General features: G+C 30.9%; 1 protein-coding gene across 1 annotated transcript; it reads right to left on the bottom strand.

Moving 5' to 3' along the window:
* Positions 1-4961: 4961 nt before the first annotated feature.
* On the bottom strand, positions 4962-12635 carry LOC114314391 (RHOMBOID-like protein 12, mitochondrial). The gene is made up of 8 exons (XM_028260878.2): positions 12112-12635; positions 8453-8573; positions 8221-8340; positions 7164-7274; positions 6630-6674; positions 5894-5998; positions 5745-5786; positions 4962-5336 (listed from the first exon to the last, which is right to left on the bottom strand). The coding sequence occupies exons 1-8, from the start codon at positions 12486-12488 to the stop codon at positions 5247-5249; spliced, it is 1011 nt and encodes a 336-aa protein (XP_028116679.2). The 5' UTR covers positions 12489-12635; the 3' UTR covers positions 4962-5246.
* Positions 12636-15826: the final 3191 nt, after the last annotated feature.

A 15826-nucleotide genomic window follows, 5' to 3' on the forward strand; every position in this document is an offset into this window, starting at 1 on the left:
TATGTAATATTACAATTTTAATGACTCATTTTGCTAGACTTTTGACTTTTATTTATTTGTTACCTTCTTGATAAAGATTTATATACACACATAGGTTTTAAAATTGGAATGTTTCTGATAGATGCCAGGTTTGTTTAATGAAGGTTGGGGAGAGGGTTCAGTACTCACATTTAAGATTTACTTTGAGAGTATGGAAAGTGAGTAGAAATATTAAATGTAGTGATGTGTCACTCCACTACTATTAAAGCCTGCTTTGACTGAGCCAAGGGACACTAATGGTTGCCCAGTTGACATAAATCTGCAATTAATCTATGGTATTGTTTGTTTGAAGAGATTGAAGAGTGGGATAGGATTAGAGGGTGATATAGGATTTAAGTTTTACTTCGAATTATTAGTTCGAAATGTGTTGGATAATTGTGTCACATGGGGGGAGGGACACAATTGGGAGATAAAAGGGATATAAGTGGTGAAATGATCATTTTGATCTTTTACTATTTAATTATGTATTATATTTAGTAAAATTTAATAAAATTTAAATGTCTCAATTTAAAAATAAAATAATTTTATTTAATTTTTATTGATATTTTATTTATTTAATTTTTTAAAATATTTTTTATTGATGTTTTATTTTAAAATTTTGATTATATTTTATTTAATTTCATTATTTAAATTTTAATAGATTTTTTATTTAAATTCATTATTTAATTATTATTATTTTTTTAAAATAAATTTATTTAAAATTTTAATTTAAAAAAAAACATATAATTTTATTGATATTTTATTTATTTTATTTTAAAAAATAAATTTATTTAATTGTGTAAAAAATAAAATCAAATAAAATTTTATTTAATCTAATTAAAATAAATAAAATATTAAAGATATGTTCAAAATTACTATTACTTAATAAATAGTTGAAAAGGGTAAAATAGTCATTTGAGTATTTATCCTTCTTCATAATATCTCAAACAACAGATTCATATCCTATCCGATCAAATAGTTCTTTCCTGACATCTAATCTTATGACCAAACAAACAGGGAGTACATATTCTATCCAACCAATAGTCCCACGATTATGAATAGTAAGATTGCAATCCGATGGATTCCAACCCCCTCTTATTCAATCCATTTAAACAAACACACCGATAGGTATATTTGCATTGGTTTGGCATGATAGGTTGGGGTCGGTTGAGATTAAAATAGCCAAAAATAAAAAATAAAAAATAAAATAGACTTTTTAGTTTTAGGTTAAAAAATGTCACATTTAAATTATAATTATTTTATTTTTTTTTCATAAAAGTCAACAACAAAAAAAATCATTCCAAACAAGATTTTTTAGCTCAAAGCTAAAATAGCTAAAAAAATTAAAAAGCCGAAAAATTAACCCACATCCCAAACGAAGCTAAAGGATAAATTACAATTTGTTGCTTTATATTTGATTTTTTTTTTATTTGACTTTTAAAGTTTGTGTTTGTGTTTGTGTTTTTTTTTTTCCATTTTGATTTTTTATGTTCAAGTTTTTTTCGATCTATTCTAAAAATTAACTTATGTCCAAAATTAAAGAAAATGATAATTGATAGCCACATGATATACAAATATTTTATTATATAACTCACATCTTTAACATAAACTCAAACTCTAATATAATATATATATATATATATATATATATATATATATATATATGTATTATGTGACAGTTAACATAGCATTTTTTAAAATCTAATTTTGAATAGAAATTAACTTTAGAAACAAACTGGAAAATTTAAATTTTAAAGGTCAAAGTGAATAAATGTCTAGATATAAAGGAAGCAAAATATAATTTATCCATACATAAATGTACCAATAATTATATCATAATCATATTTAATTTAGTTATGTTAAAATTATAAAATTTATTATATTTTTCTAAGTTTCATGGATGATCAGTGTTATTTACATTTTTTAAAAACATACTAAGCTCTCTTTTCGACAATTTTCGTTTTTTTATAATTATTTTTTTTTTTTATAATTTTGGGTCACAATTTTTTACTTTTTCAATCTACCTAGACTAGACCACAATCTTGAAAAAGCATATAAAAATTTGAGAAATATCCACTAAAAACAAAAATAAGTCAAATTTTGTCCAAAATACCTTAAAAAGTTTATTTATATTTTTACTTACTAAACTTTTTTCAAAAAATTGAAAATCGTCTAATTTAGACCAACTTAAAAAGTAAAATATTTTTACTCAAAGTTAAAATAAAGTTCATTAAAAACAAAAATAAACCCGAAAAATAAGTATCAATTGTAGCCAAAAGAACTGAGTTATATATTGGGAGCTTTTTTGATAAAACTCCTTTCTAAGAGTTTTATTCTATTCAATTCATATTTTTTTTTAACTATTTCATTAGGTCCTATTTGAGGTAAGAAGACCAAAACATCCTAAATCTCTCATGCCCTCCATTAATGTTGATATTTAATGTTGATTGTCATTATATCTCCATTCCAAAAAAATGCATTAACTACGCACCACTATTTAATGTTGATATATATTACACACAAAAAATTAAACATAGTTCTTTATTGATTGTCATTATATTTTGGTAGTTCCCATGCATCATTTGTTAGCCTTAAGGTTATTCAAACTTAAATTTCTATTGATTTTGATTATTGACAAATTTTTTAAATTTAATTTGTTATTCAAAGTTTTCAAAGTAATAGTATACAAATTGTGCTTAAATTGTTCTAGAAGTTATATGATTCTAGAAGTGTTGTTCTTCAATGGTTTTTTAACCCCTCAAAACATGAGAGTAGCACTTGTTTGCAAAATTATATTTATACTTGAAACAGGTCTAAGGGTCGACATCAAAGTGAAGCTCAGAATGCCAAAGTGTTCAAGAAGCAAGAGTCGACACCAAGATAGCAAGAGTCGACACTAAATTTCAGAATGTATTCCAGAAGTAAGGGTCGACACCAAGAACAAGGGTTAACACTAAATTTCAGAATGCAATTCGACAGAAAGGGTCGACACCAAGAACAGTAAGAGTCGATGCTAAATTTCAGAATATAATCCAGCAGCAAGGGTCAACACCAAGATTCATAAGGGTCGACACCAGGAACACCTGGAACAAAACTCAGAGAAGAAAAGAAGAGGGAAGGGTCGACACCCAATTTGTAGGGGTCGACACTTGTAAAATCTGGGTTTAAAAAATCCACCTGCCAAATCAGATCTGGACTGACACAGTTCTTTTTGCAGCCACTTTTTCATTTTTATGTACAAAATATGTCATCATTTTTTACCTCTGAGCAAATTTTCTAGCACCACATATTCTTCTAAGAAGTTGACTTATGAAGATGAGCATTAAATAAAAACTTATACATTTAATGAGCCTTTTCTTCCCAAGACCTGCATATAGTCTGCATCTCACCATACTCTAATCAAGCACAGCTGGAAGATATCCTCCATGATCTTCTTCAATGGCTAGGAGATTCAAACCTCATCTCTTTCTAACCGCTAGAAGCCATCAATATTATAAATATGGAGGTCTCATTGTTCATTCAATACACTTCTTCAATACAATATACTCGAAGCATTCAAGAGTAATCAAGAGCATTTAATATACTTCATTTATACTTCAACTTTCATATCTGAGTGAGTTACCCGTGAGCTTACACTTTCATATTTATCTTTTAAGAGAGAATATTTTTTAAAGAGGATAGTTGTACCTCTTGTTATTGTTCCTTATTTTCTGAGTGAAACACTTGTAAAGTGAGGCATTTAGTTGAGAGGTCTCGATAGATTGAAGTAAGTCCTTTGTAAAAATCCACAAGTAAGAAGAAGCTTGGTGGTGCATTGATTCTTAGTGAATAAATTCTTAAGGAAGTCTTTTGAGGAGTGGATGTAGGCTGGTGAGCCGAGCCACTATAAATCCTTATGTCAAGCTCTTCTTTCCTTTTCTTTCCTTTATTTTTTGTGTACTTATTAATGTCTACTGCATTTAACCTCTTAGTCTTTGAAATCTATTTTCTAGTTAAATTTTTTTATTACCCAATTCACTCTCCCTCTTAGGTTGCTTTCCTGTATAACATCATTGATTGGCATCATGTTTTGATAGTTCCTATGCATCCAAATGTTGATTGTACGTAATGACATGAATATTCACATCAGATGACGTGAATATGAATGTTCACATCAAACGACATTGTGATAAAGGTGATATTAATGTTCACATCAGCATTGCATCAAATTATACAACTACAAGCCTCAATTTTCATTTAAATATAAACATGACGTGAATGTTCACACTAAGACATATGAATGTTCATATCAACATTGCATCAAATTACACAACCACAAGCCTCAACATCTGAATCACATTCATATGTTTAAGTGTAAACATTCACGTCATCTGATATCAACATTATGAACATTAACATTTGAACATTAACATTTGTATTTACATTCATATGTTTTAGTGTGAAAATTCACGTCATCTGCTATGAACATTCATGTTCACGCCATTTTATGTGGACATTTACGTCATCACGTACAGTCAACATTTACATGCATGAAAACTACTAGAACATAATGACAATTAGTAAAGAACCATGTTTAATTATGTGTAATGTATATCAATATTAAACAATGATGTGTAGTTAATGCATATCAACATTAAATATAAGGGTATAAGAGTATAAAAAAAGAGTGTAAATTAAGAAAAAAGTCTTTATGGAGCAAATGTATAAATACATGAGACTAAATGAGTCATAAATTTCCTTCATGAACTTTCTAGGTTAGAACACTCCTAAATAGAATTTATTAATAAAAACCCCTTATATTTTCCACAGAACTTGCAAAAGCTTGTTGCTCCATTTTTTTAATAATCAAAGATGAAACTCAAGAAAGCCTTTATTAGATGATTTAAAAAACAAAAAACAAAATAAAATAAAAAACAAACTTTACTCAGTGGTGGAGAACCATGTCACAAATGCAAGGTTAAGTAATTTATACACTAATATATGTTGCTGGCAAACAATTTTTAAGTCAATATAAAACTGAAATTCCAAATACCACTTTGTATTGTAGTGAATGAATTTTCTGTCAACTTCTATTCCAACCTCTCCTCAATTTTACACTAAAAAAGAAAAACCTTTTGTGAACAACTTTTTGCCAAGAGACAATCCGGTATTGAAGCCAAAGAGGTATCATGGAAAGGCAAACAATCTACGCTGGTACAGTGTCAGAAATTCGTGTGTAAATCAAAAACTCAAAAAATTCGTTTCCGAATCCGAGCCCATGCGATGGCAGCAACCACAGCACCCCCCAAATGAGCAGATCCCGAGATTTGACTGTCTCCCTGACGAAAAATTGCAATGATAATTGAGCCAGGATCATAAGTTAAATGAAGTACATAATTGATTATTTTATGAAATATTGCAGACTGCAAGGTATATATGATCACTATGTATATCATCCAACTGATTAAGTGTGTTTCCTCAACAATAAATAAATTAGTGTGACACGAATGAAAATTTTCTAGGTTCATGGTAATGCCCCAATAATTCTTGACTATATTGTTTTTATGTTAAAAAATCCTGAGGAGAAACATATATGACATCACAAGCAGGGCTTGAAAGACAATAGTTAACCAAGCTCAAGTCTATTATGGCTTCAGCAGCACATAGATCGGTCATAATAATGATTAACGTCAAGGTGTCCCATACTTGAATGGAGAAAGAAGCTAAGAGTCAAACGAAGGTCATACCTCTAATATTCTCAGTATGTCTTTTCCAATAAGAAAGATACCCTAAAATGACATTCAGAAAAGAAAAAACAATTTTGTAAGAATTGCCAAATAGGCCTTAAAACAATGAACTATCACTTCAAAGTATGGTTATGTGGAATAAAACTTACCAGTAAGATAGCAGGAACTGGTATGATAAATTCTAGATAGAGAGTATTTTTGGGAAAGAGGAATATGTCAAGCAACATGATAGCATTCACTGCTCCACTCGCTCCCTGAATGATAGATGCAGAATCAGAAGTCATATGAATAGATTTTCAAGTTTCAATAAATGGCTAGCTTAATTGCCCACTGGACGGGGTATAAAATTTGGAGTTCATAACAAAATGAGCTTTTAATACACTTTCCTCTAATCTCCAGTTGATCATTCAGAAGACCATGTTTCCTTGGGTAATTCAAGCTGATAATATATGAAGGAGAAAGCACCAACAAAATCTTTCATTTTTTTGCAAAATATACGAACAAGTTCTACACGTGGGTTGAAGATTCAGGAAAACAAATTGATCCGAGAAACAATCATGTTGTAGAGATAATGTCTAATAGTCTATTCTTTTAGTCAGGAAGGGGAAATTAAAAAGAGAAAAAAAAAAAGAAAAAGGAGAAGGAAATTGGGAATATGATGTGGCCATTATTCTATAAAATGGATAACTAGACGTAACTACTTCAATGCATAATTGTTCAAAACAGAATTGTCATGACAATGCTGGAAAGAGAGGTACAAAAGAAAGAAATGGCAAGTCAAAACACTAGAAGTGAAAAAAGTCTCACTCAAAATGTCATGGTAAACAAATTCAAATAACAGAATACGGAGAATCAAACAGAAGTAGAAGCAGGAATGCAGCATACAAGTCCCGGAATGCTTGAAGGGTTTATTCTCCAATTTCGTTCATTCTGCAGATACCAAACAGAAGCCAAACATCAGTACTAAAAAGTGAGAACCATAGTATAAAATCTCAAACATATAATTACATGGCAATCAATGCTTCCAAGAACAAAAATCACTTCCATTTTCTCAAATTCATGCTTTCAAAGAAATTCTGGTATTACACCATCAAAGAAATTCTGGTATTACACCATGCATAACCATGAATCAACATAAATTTGAACTCTATGAACCAAATCAAGGTACAATACTACAATGTGTAGAAATCGACTCACAATTCCAATAAATTTGGACCTCTGCTAATCATCATGGCATCCAGTGTTTGGGATTATTAGTTTTTTTTTTTGTAAAATATGTATTTCCATAATCAAACCAAAGCTATACTTGTTCATCTTCTTTAGTGATTTTATAATGGTAAGAATCCAAGTTTGATCATCCTTACAATTTACCTTCTCAATATGGCGGAGTAAATGTTGAAACATTTTGATTATTTGTACCTTTGATGATGGGGCTATAAAAGCATGGTGCACCAAATAGAATATTGAGCCAACAACTGCCCCCGAGAAATACAACTTCAGCAAAAATTCTGGTCCAAAAACTCTTCCAATCTGCCCAGTAAAGTGAAATTAGCAACTAACAAATTCTAATTGAATACTAAATGAAAAATAATGAAATCCAGTGAATAATCCATTACGTAAGTTATCGAGTTTGAATTTCTTGTTCTGGTTTTTGCCTTCTTCATCTTCTGGTTTCTTTTTATAAATTTAGATAAGATGAAGATATTTACTGCAAACCAATAAAGGATAACTAGCCTAGCCACCAAATATTACAATGACAATGATGACAGAAAAAATATTAAGATTAAAAATATCATTAATACCAAAAATTAAATGCCATCTAAAGCATTGTAGACTATTCAAATCCCGTGGGCCAACCAATGAGCTATAAAATTTTCTTCTAGTGTAACATCATCTCTTCAATCAATGTAGTTTATGTATGCGATAAGTATAATTGACTGAAAACCTAATTGGACAATCACAAAACCTAACTCTTCAGTTCTAAAAGGTCTTCCTTTATTTGCAAGAAGTCAAAAATAGACAAGAAAGTAATTGCATTATAGCTAACAACTAAATAATAGAAGTTGATTATGTAAAAGAAGATTTACGAGTTTTCCATTAACACATTATATTATAGTTTGTTTTACTCGGGAAATATGATGACTGTTTCTGGATATCTATAGATGAGAATGATTGAAGTTTCAATCATTAAAATCGTACAGATTATCTAGAACTTTCCATTTGAAAAGAAAATGCTGCATTTAATTAGATGTCAACTTCAAAGTGTATTGGTTCCACAAACTGCAGATGAACAAACATTAAAAGTAAAAGAATTGGCTTCACAATCCCCTTCCCCTCCTATGCAAAATCTACTACCAATTTTCCAAGTGAAAATCAAATTATTATCATGAACACTGGTAAGTAAATGTTCTTTCATTTTTTTTTGAAAAAAAAATTAAAATTTGAACAAAAAGAAAATTAAGAGGCATGTGCATACATTCACTCCGAAGAAGTAAAGTCCAATCATGTTAGAGACAAGGTGCCCAATATCGATATGACTGAATGCAGATGTTACCATCGTGTGAACGCGTCCGCTTTTAAAATTCTCTACTGAAATCTGCTCAGAGAACAACAGTATATTATGAAAAAAAATGAATACAATACAAGCTTAAAAAGATTTTGTATGATAGTATGAATGAGAAAAACTGACAACATTTTATACAACTCACCGTAAAGTTCTTCAACATAAATTGTTGATCTGTAATCCGCCATAACATAAAAACAGCTATATTAGTTAAAATCAGGCCCAAAACCACGCTATCAGGTGTTAGCCTTTGAAGCCATGATTGCCTATTCACAGAATGGACATAGTTATTTACTTGCCAAAAAAAAAAAAAAAAACGAACATTATTTCCATATAGCAACACATTTAAATGGTCTTAAGTTAAAAAGGCCATAGGAATACAAGCATGCAGGTGGCTTTGAATAATGAAATTATCTACTGCTCATGTGTTTGGTGGAAAGCTCAAAAAATTAAGTCAATTAAAAGCTTTGTAAGACAGAAATTATAAGACAAGAGCATTGTAGGTGATACAGAATTGTCCAATAAAATGCAAACACGAGTGGATACAAAACCAAAAACATTTGTAGCAAAAGCAAAAGAAGTAAACATAACAGGTTAGAAAGAAATATGAGTTTGGGTGATTGGATTGGGCAGAAGCATAGAAGAGCATATAAAAAGTCCCTTTTCCTTTTAAGACCAAAAGGCTTAACAACTATCCAAGAATAATACTGACTTATTGAGACATAAAATACACACATCGATGACTTACTAGACCATGTGCACATTCCTTTGTATTTGTGGGCTAAAATACACCGTTACTCTCTCTCTCCACTCCCCACTACCCCACCCTCCACTGCCCTGCACCCACCCCACTCCCACTTCAATTATAAGGACAGCCACACCAACAGAGTACACCCCTCCTGACACACTCACTTTTCAGGGACAACTATTGGGAGTGGACAGGTTTGTTGTGAGCATAAGGACTCCACTGGGGCAGAGGCTGGCCAATTCTCAATATCAAGGGAAATGCTGGTTCTCTAGAGTGCAATGATAATCAAACTAAAGACATCCAATCCCCTCAAACTTTTTTTATTTTATTTTATAATTTTATAATTAATAATAATTTCATAAAAAACAGCATAAAGGGAATGCGACCCACATACAAAAGAGATTAAACAAAACCCCCCCAAAAACTATACACCTCAACAAGTATTAAAAAAAAGAAAAGAAAAGCAATCCCCGCAACTACCTTATGTTTGGTGATCTAGTCAATAAACTATATAAACATTTTCTATTGCAAGTGAGGCTCAAAATTCTAAGAAATGTTGCTTGAATTAGAGCATTGATCCCAAAGAAGAAGAAAGGGATGGAAAACTCAGCTTGTCAAACTATAAGGCATGAAATTCTGATTAAAAAATGTAGCTTGAATTAGAAAAACAAGGTCACCAATTCGAACGAACTTTGTTCTTTGTTCTTTTTTTTCTTTTGTTTTGTTTTGTTTTGTTTGTTTGTTTTTTTTTTTTTTGGGTTCACATGCTTATGTTTATCATACACAATAAAAAGTTCAATCAAAACACCAAACCCTGTGTTCTTGTAAAGTGGAAATGAGTCGCGAGACATTTAACTTGTATTTGATAATATAGGAAAATAAGTCAGTTCAGTGTAACTCCCACTATATTGTGTTTTTGCACACATCAAATCTAAAGCTTTTTAACACACTGATTTTATAATCTCCATCCTAAAGAACTTTCTTTTACTCCTCTTGAGGAGCTATATTCAAGAAATTATAGTGTATCTCATTCATATCAGATTAAGCATCACTTCAATAATAAATGAGCACGCTGCTAACTATCAAAACACTTACCCAAGCTATGAATTCCACAGTAGTCCAAACATCTTCCTATATAAATTTTGTAGATGAAATTTTCTTGAGTAACAATCATTCGCAACACCAGAGATAACTACTTCCAGGATAACTTACTTTAGCAAAGACTGCAGGTAACACAAGTTTATGTATGGTGTAGTGCATGCATACTAACATGCATATGTCACAACGTGTACAAAGAGAAAAATCTATATATATATAGCAATGCCAATAAAATGCAAATATGACAATATCTAACAAATATATATCAACAGATTCTAAATCACTCTAAAATGATTAATATGTTCATATAACTATCATTTATAATTAATATAAATGGCAACATCAAATCAATTAAAAATAACCAGAAAATGATACCAAACTAAATTCTTGAGCTTGTGAACAATGGAAAAGAACAGGCTTCTTCTATGTTCGTCCAATAAGAACCACGCTACATAAAGTACATTCCTAGTATATGAAATGTGTTTCTAGTAATACTTAGCCATAGTTCTAATCAATAAGTCAAGAATGCATCACTTAAATTGGCCATGGAAAATGTACAACTACTCGCACCACTACATGACATAATGAAGATACATCATGCTTGCACAATGCCAATACAAGCACAAACATGTTAATTTGTGCACCAATGAAAAACATATGTGGTGATCAGAGTATTTTCCTGAAGCAAGGGTCATATTGAATATGTTCTACCATAGTAACTGTCTTCATTTTCCTTTAACACTAATTTTCATTCAGTTGCAAAGAGTTTATCCTTTTTTTTTTCTTGGAAAGAAAGAGTAGATATTTTTGTTTATCGTAAATCATCAAATTATGTAAGCTCGCAGGATTTTTTAGCTTCCTCCCAGTCCACTATTGAAGAAGGTCTAGTTTTATTTTACAAAATACATATGCACACATATTATGCATAAGATAAGTCTTAGGTGCGCCTAAACATTGAATCAACATACAACAGCATAGGGAAAGTTAGTACTTAGTACTGCTTCATGTTTTGGCTTCCAAAAGTTGATGCCTCCATTTTCTTTTTTCTTTTTTGGTTTTATATTTGTTTTGGTTTAAATGAAACTTCCTTTTGCTTCTAAAAAAATGTTTTAGGAAACAGTATTCCGGTTCCTTAGATGCCCAATTTGACAACATAAACCAGGATATTAACAACTCTTGTAAGTCATGTCCAACAAGTTATGACAGCAAGTTTTCTAATGGGAACTATGCAGTTACTACCACTAAACAACTTCATTATGGGAATCATAGTTCACAAGTGTATGATGTGGAACCACTTGCAGGGCCCTAAGCCTCCTTGATGTTCAACACACACACACACACCAAAAAAAGAAAAAGAAAAAGAAAAAACACACACAAGTTTTTGTCCTAATAAATGAATGAAAGATACAGAAACTAAAGCCCAATGACATTCCTGCGTGTGTGAGAGAGAGAGTTTCAGTTAAGAGTGCAGGTGGAATGAAACATCTCAATGAAAATCAATGGCTGATGAACCAAGTTTAAATTTAAAAAATATATACATACATATATATACAGCAATGGCGTGAAACACCTAAATGGAAATCATAATACGGTTACCCAAATCACCAAATGACACGTATAGTCCCACTCTGTTCTTGCCATTCTCTTTTCTTGTTACCATTCAAACCAACCCAAAAATTAAGCAAGAAAAACCCTAGATTAAATTCCTCAAACAATCATTCTTCAATCTCAACTAAAAATTAAAATACTAAAAAAACAAAAAACAGAGAACATGATGTTTTTCCATTTTCACACTGACCCATGTGACCATTTTGACAACACAAGTAAACCCTTATTTCTGTTTGGTAGCTGAGAAAATTTGGGAATCGTATTTCACAACACCCCAAAAACCTTTTATACTCTTCCAACATTTTCCTACCAACCAAACAGTTCTTAAATTTGAGAAAAAAGTAAATTACCAGCCACGACGTTGAGCCTGAATGTTGATTTCGAAGCCTCGTTTAGGAAGCTGAGTTCTCAAAAACCCAACTCTGTTATCAAACACCCCTTTGCCAGAACCCTTCAAAAGAGAACTGGGTAACAATTCTCTTACGGGTACTGGGTTTGAAACGAACCCATAAATCTTCTCTGAAATGCTCTTCTGTGATCTCCATGAGTGTGAAACAGTTGTGAAATGGTGAGATTGGTTAATGGAAGAATAGGTGTGGAGGTGATTTGGGTTTGTTTTGAGGAGAGAAAACAGGGTTTTTGAGCAAATTGGTTGGAGAGATGGAGTGTTGTTAAAGTGATTTTGGAGCAATTTTGAGGCTGGTTTGAGAGACAATAGTCTCTGCATTGTGAGGATTCTCTCAATTACAAGGGTTTTGAAATGCTTCTTTGTTGGTTTCTTTATATACTCTTTCAGTCTTTCTTGTAGGGGAGGCAAGAGTCGTGTATGAAATTGATAGGCTCAGTTTGGTTGGAAGAAAAAGAAAAAGAAAAAGAAAAAAAAATGTGTGTTTACCTAGTTAACCCCAGAAAGTAATAATGGAAATAAAAATTGTTAACTTAGAGCATCTTTAACGGTGAACTTTTTTTTTCATCAAATCTGAAGAAAAAAAAGATGATTTTCTTAATTTGATACGAGACGCTCCAACGGTGAGCATCAAAGCAGAATTGAGAAAAGTGATCGACCGATTGGTCAACCGACCGGTTGACTGGCCGGTCGACCGATAAGAGCAATTTTTTTTTTACCTGTTTGAACATTTTTTGACTGGTTTGAACCTACCTATTTGAAAGGGAACCGATCGACCGGTTGGTCAACCGGTTCAGCTCTTTCAATGGTCAGGAACAGTAATTTGGTAAAATCAGTACCTTGTTCTCAGTTTGATGATTTTTTTGTTGAATTCTCATTTTGATATCAATTTGGTGAAACGGTTGAAGCATCAAAAAGTACTTTTTTTCACCAAAATTTGAATATGATGCCAAGTTTGGTTCACCGTTAAAGATGGTCTTATTAGCAAGACTTATGATTTTTAAGTAAAATATAGAGAAAACATTGGCTCCGTTTGGTAAGCCTCTCAAATTATAGCTCCACTTATTGGTTTGAGTGTGGTATATATTTTGAGGTTTCAAATCATAATTCTACACCAATTTCTCAAAACTCAATTCAAGACATAATCATTACTTTTCAAAACTCATAACCAAACACATAATTCAAAACTCTTTTCAAAACTCAATTCAAACCATATTTTAATTTTGTTAAGATTTTAAATATTTTAATATTTAACTATTTTACGATTTTTTTAATTTTTTAATTTTTTGAATATTTTTAAATATTACTATTTTAATTTTTTAAATTTTAAAATATTTTATAAAAATAAATTCAAACTCTATTTTATAAAAATATTTTTAAATATTTTAATTTTTTTGTTATGTATTTGGTTACGATTTGAGTCTAGAGTTGTGAAAATAGTATGAACTTTCGAATTATGTGCTTGGTTATGAGTTTTAAAAATAATTTCTTAATTGAGTTTTGTTTTATGTGTTTGGTTGCGATTTGAGTGTAGAGTTGTTTTTAAATTTAAAATATTAAAATTTAAAATTATTTAATTTTTTTGAATATTTAAATTATTTAAATTTTTACGATTTAAATTTTTTGAATATTTATTTAAATTTTTTACTTATTAAATTTTTTAGATTATTTAAATTATTTAAATTTTTATGATTTAAATTTTTTGAATATTTATTTTGAAAAAAAATTATTTCCTTTGTAGTATTTTCAATTAAAAAATTAATTAATGTTATTTTCTGTTAATAATAAATTTTTTAATTGAATTTTAAAAAAAAAATTTGGTTATGAGTGTTGATCAGAATTTTCAATAGTGTGAAAGTAGTATATTTTGTTATGAGTTATAACAATTTGAATTAAGTTTTGAAAACTCTTTCTAAAACTCATAACCAAACAAATTTTCTTACTTCACATGTCAAATCAAACTTTCAAAACTCAATTCCACACTTAATTCAACACTCTATTCAAAAATCATAACCAAACAAATTTTCTACACTCAAATAATAATTTCAAAACACACAAACTCAAAATACAACTCATATTCTCAAATTATAGTTAGAAAGTCTTGCCAAACGGAGCCATTATTTTTTTGATAAAATTTGCCAACGTTTATTTTTGTTTATCTCTTCACTTACGCTTCTCTCACAACTAGGGATGATCATTTTTCTCCGGCCCATCTTGCCTTGTATTGCAAGGATTTTTCTTGCCCCAATAAAGAAGTGGGATGGGAGCGTTCTAACTCACACTCACCCTGTTTATATTTATTATATATATTTATATGTATGTCATCTGTTAATGAAACTGTGACTTTAATAGTTTGCAAATGTGATGTTGTTCTAATTTGCATAGGTGAAGATCGACCGTTTGAGATCTCTTGAGCTTGAACGGGAAATAATGGGATCGGATGTTGAAGCTGTTGATGGAGATGTGGCCAACATTGTCGACGTTGGTGTAGACAATGACGGTGGTGATGAACATTTTGTTGATGGCAAACATGTTATAAATTTGACTATTGATGGTGACATGCGGGTTGGGAATGTTGAGGTGCATAGGGGCAACAAACGTGAAGACTGTAATGCCCTCAAAATAATACATAAAACCCATTACTTTAAACATGCATTAATATAAAAGAAGTCAACCATTTCTATTCATCAGAGTAATTCTTACACTGTATTACATGTTAACAACAAAAGCAAATGTCCTATGGGCTTACAGCTTTCCAAGTCAACACTTGGTTACACAAAAGAAGAGTACTAACTCTATATATATGTAATACAAACAAAATAAACAAAAGGAGTCTTCAACTCTCATCATCGTCCAAGCTATGTCCTTGGAGGTGGCATACTACCTGTACCTGAAAATAATGTCCCATAAAGGGTGAGCCAACGCCCAGTAGAGATATGCTAAATACAGTATGAGCAATGACTAAGACATTAGCAATTGATAAATGTTCAATTTCCTTAAACCAATTCATAATCCATTTCCATTTCATGACCACTATGTTCACGTTTCATTTCAATTTCCATTTCTTATCAATTTCACAATTTACATCAATGGCTCAGAACCTGGCCAACCACTTATATGAGACTGTGACTCATATTAAACCTTTCCCGTTTTACAATAGATAAACATACTAGTTGTATCAACATCTTAACAGATAAGCATACAAGCTGCATCCACATTTCAACAGATATGCATATTAATCAACACTTCCAATGATAAGCATATGAGCTGTATCAACACTTCCAAATATAAGCATATGAGCTATATCAACACATTATCTGACAAGCATATGAGCTGTATCAGTGGAGTCCATCCCCTATCTCCTCCCAAACAACATCCGGTTTAGAGGTCCATCCCCTATCTTCCCCTAAACCGTGGAGTACATCCCCTATCTCCTCCCACACACACAACGTATATACACAAAGGTCATATACACAATCAATCAATAAATAACGTTAATGTATTCTAACAACCGTCATACTCTATGACATATCCAATTGATTAGTTTTAGTTTGCCTAATCATCATGCATTGTCTACAACAATCAAAACTACCCTCCACTGGTAGCCCAAACAATTATTTTTAAACAGATAATAAAAGCTCCAACAGATAAAATATCAA

This window comes from Camellia sinensis, chromosome 15, assembly GCF_055761805.1.
Source record: "Camellia sinensis isolate YWXY chromosome 15, ASM5576180v1, whole genome shotgun sequence".
Classification (NCBI taxonomy): Eukaryota; Viridiplantae; Streptophyta; class Magnoliopsida; order Ericales; family Theaceae; genus Camellia; species Camellia sinensis.

Bases quoted from the DNA above. Each gene is read 5' to 3' on its own strand.
- LOC114314391 (XM_028260878.2), bottom strand. From the start codon at position 12,488: ATGCAGAGACTATTGTCTCTCAAACCAGCCTCAAAATTGCTCCAAAAT. The intron at 7,275-8,220 runs GTATGCACATGC...TTTACTGGGCAG, and splicing joins TTTACTTCTTCGGAGTGAAT to ATTGGAAGAGTTTTTGGACC. The intron at 6,675-7,163 runs GTACAAATAATC...TGGTATCTGCAG, and splicing joins TTATAGCCCCATCATCAAAG to AATGAACGAAATTGGAGAAT.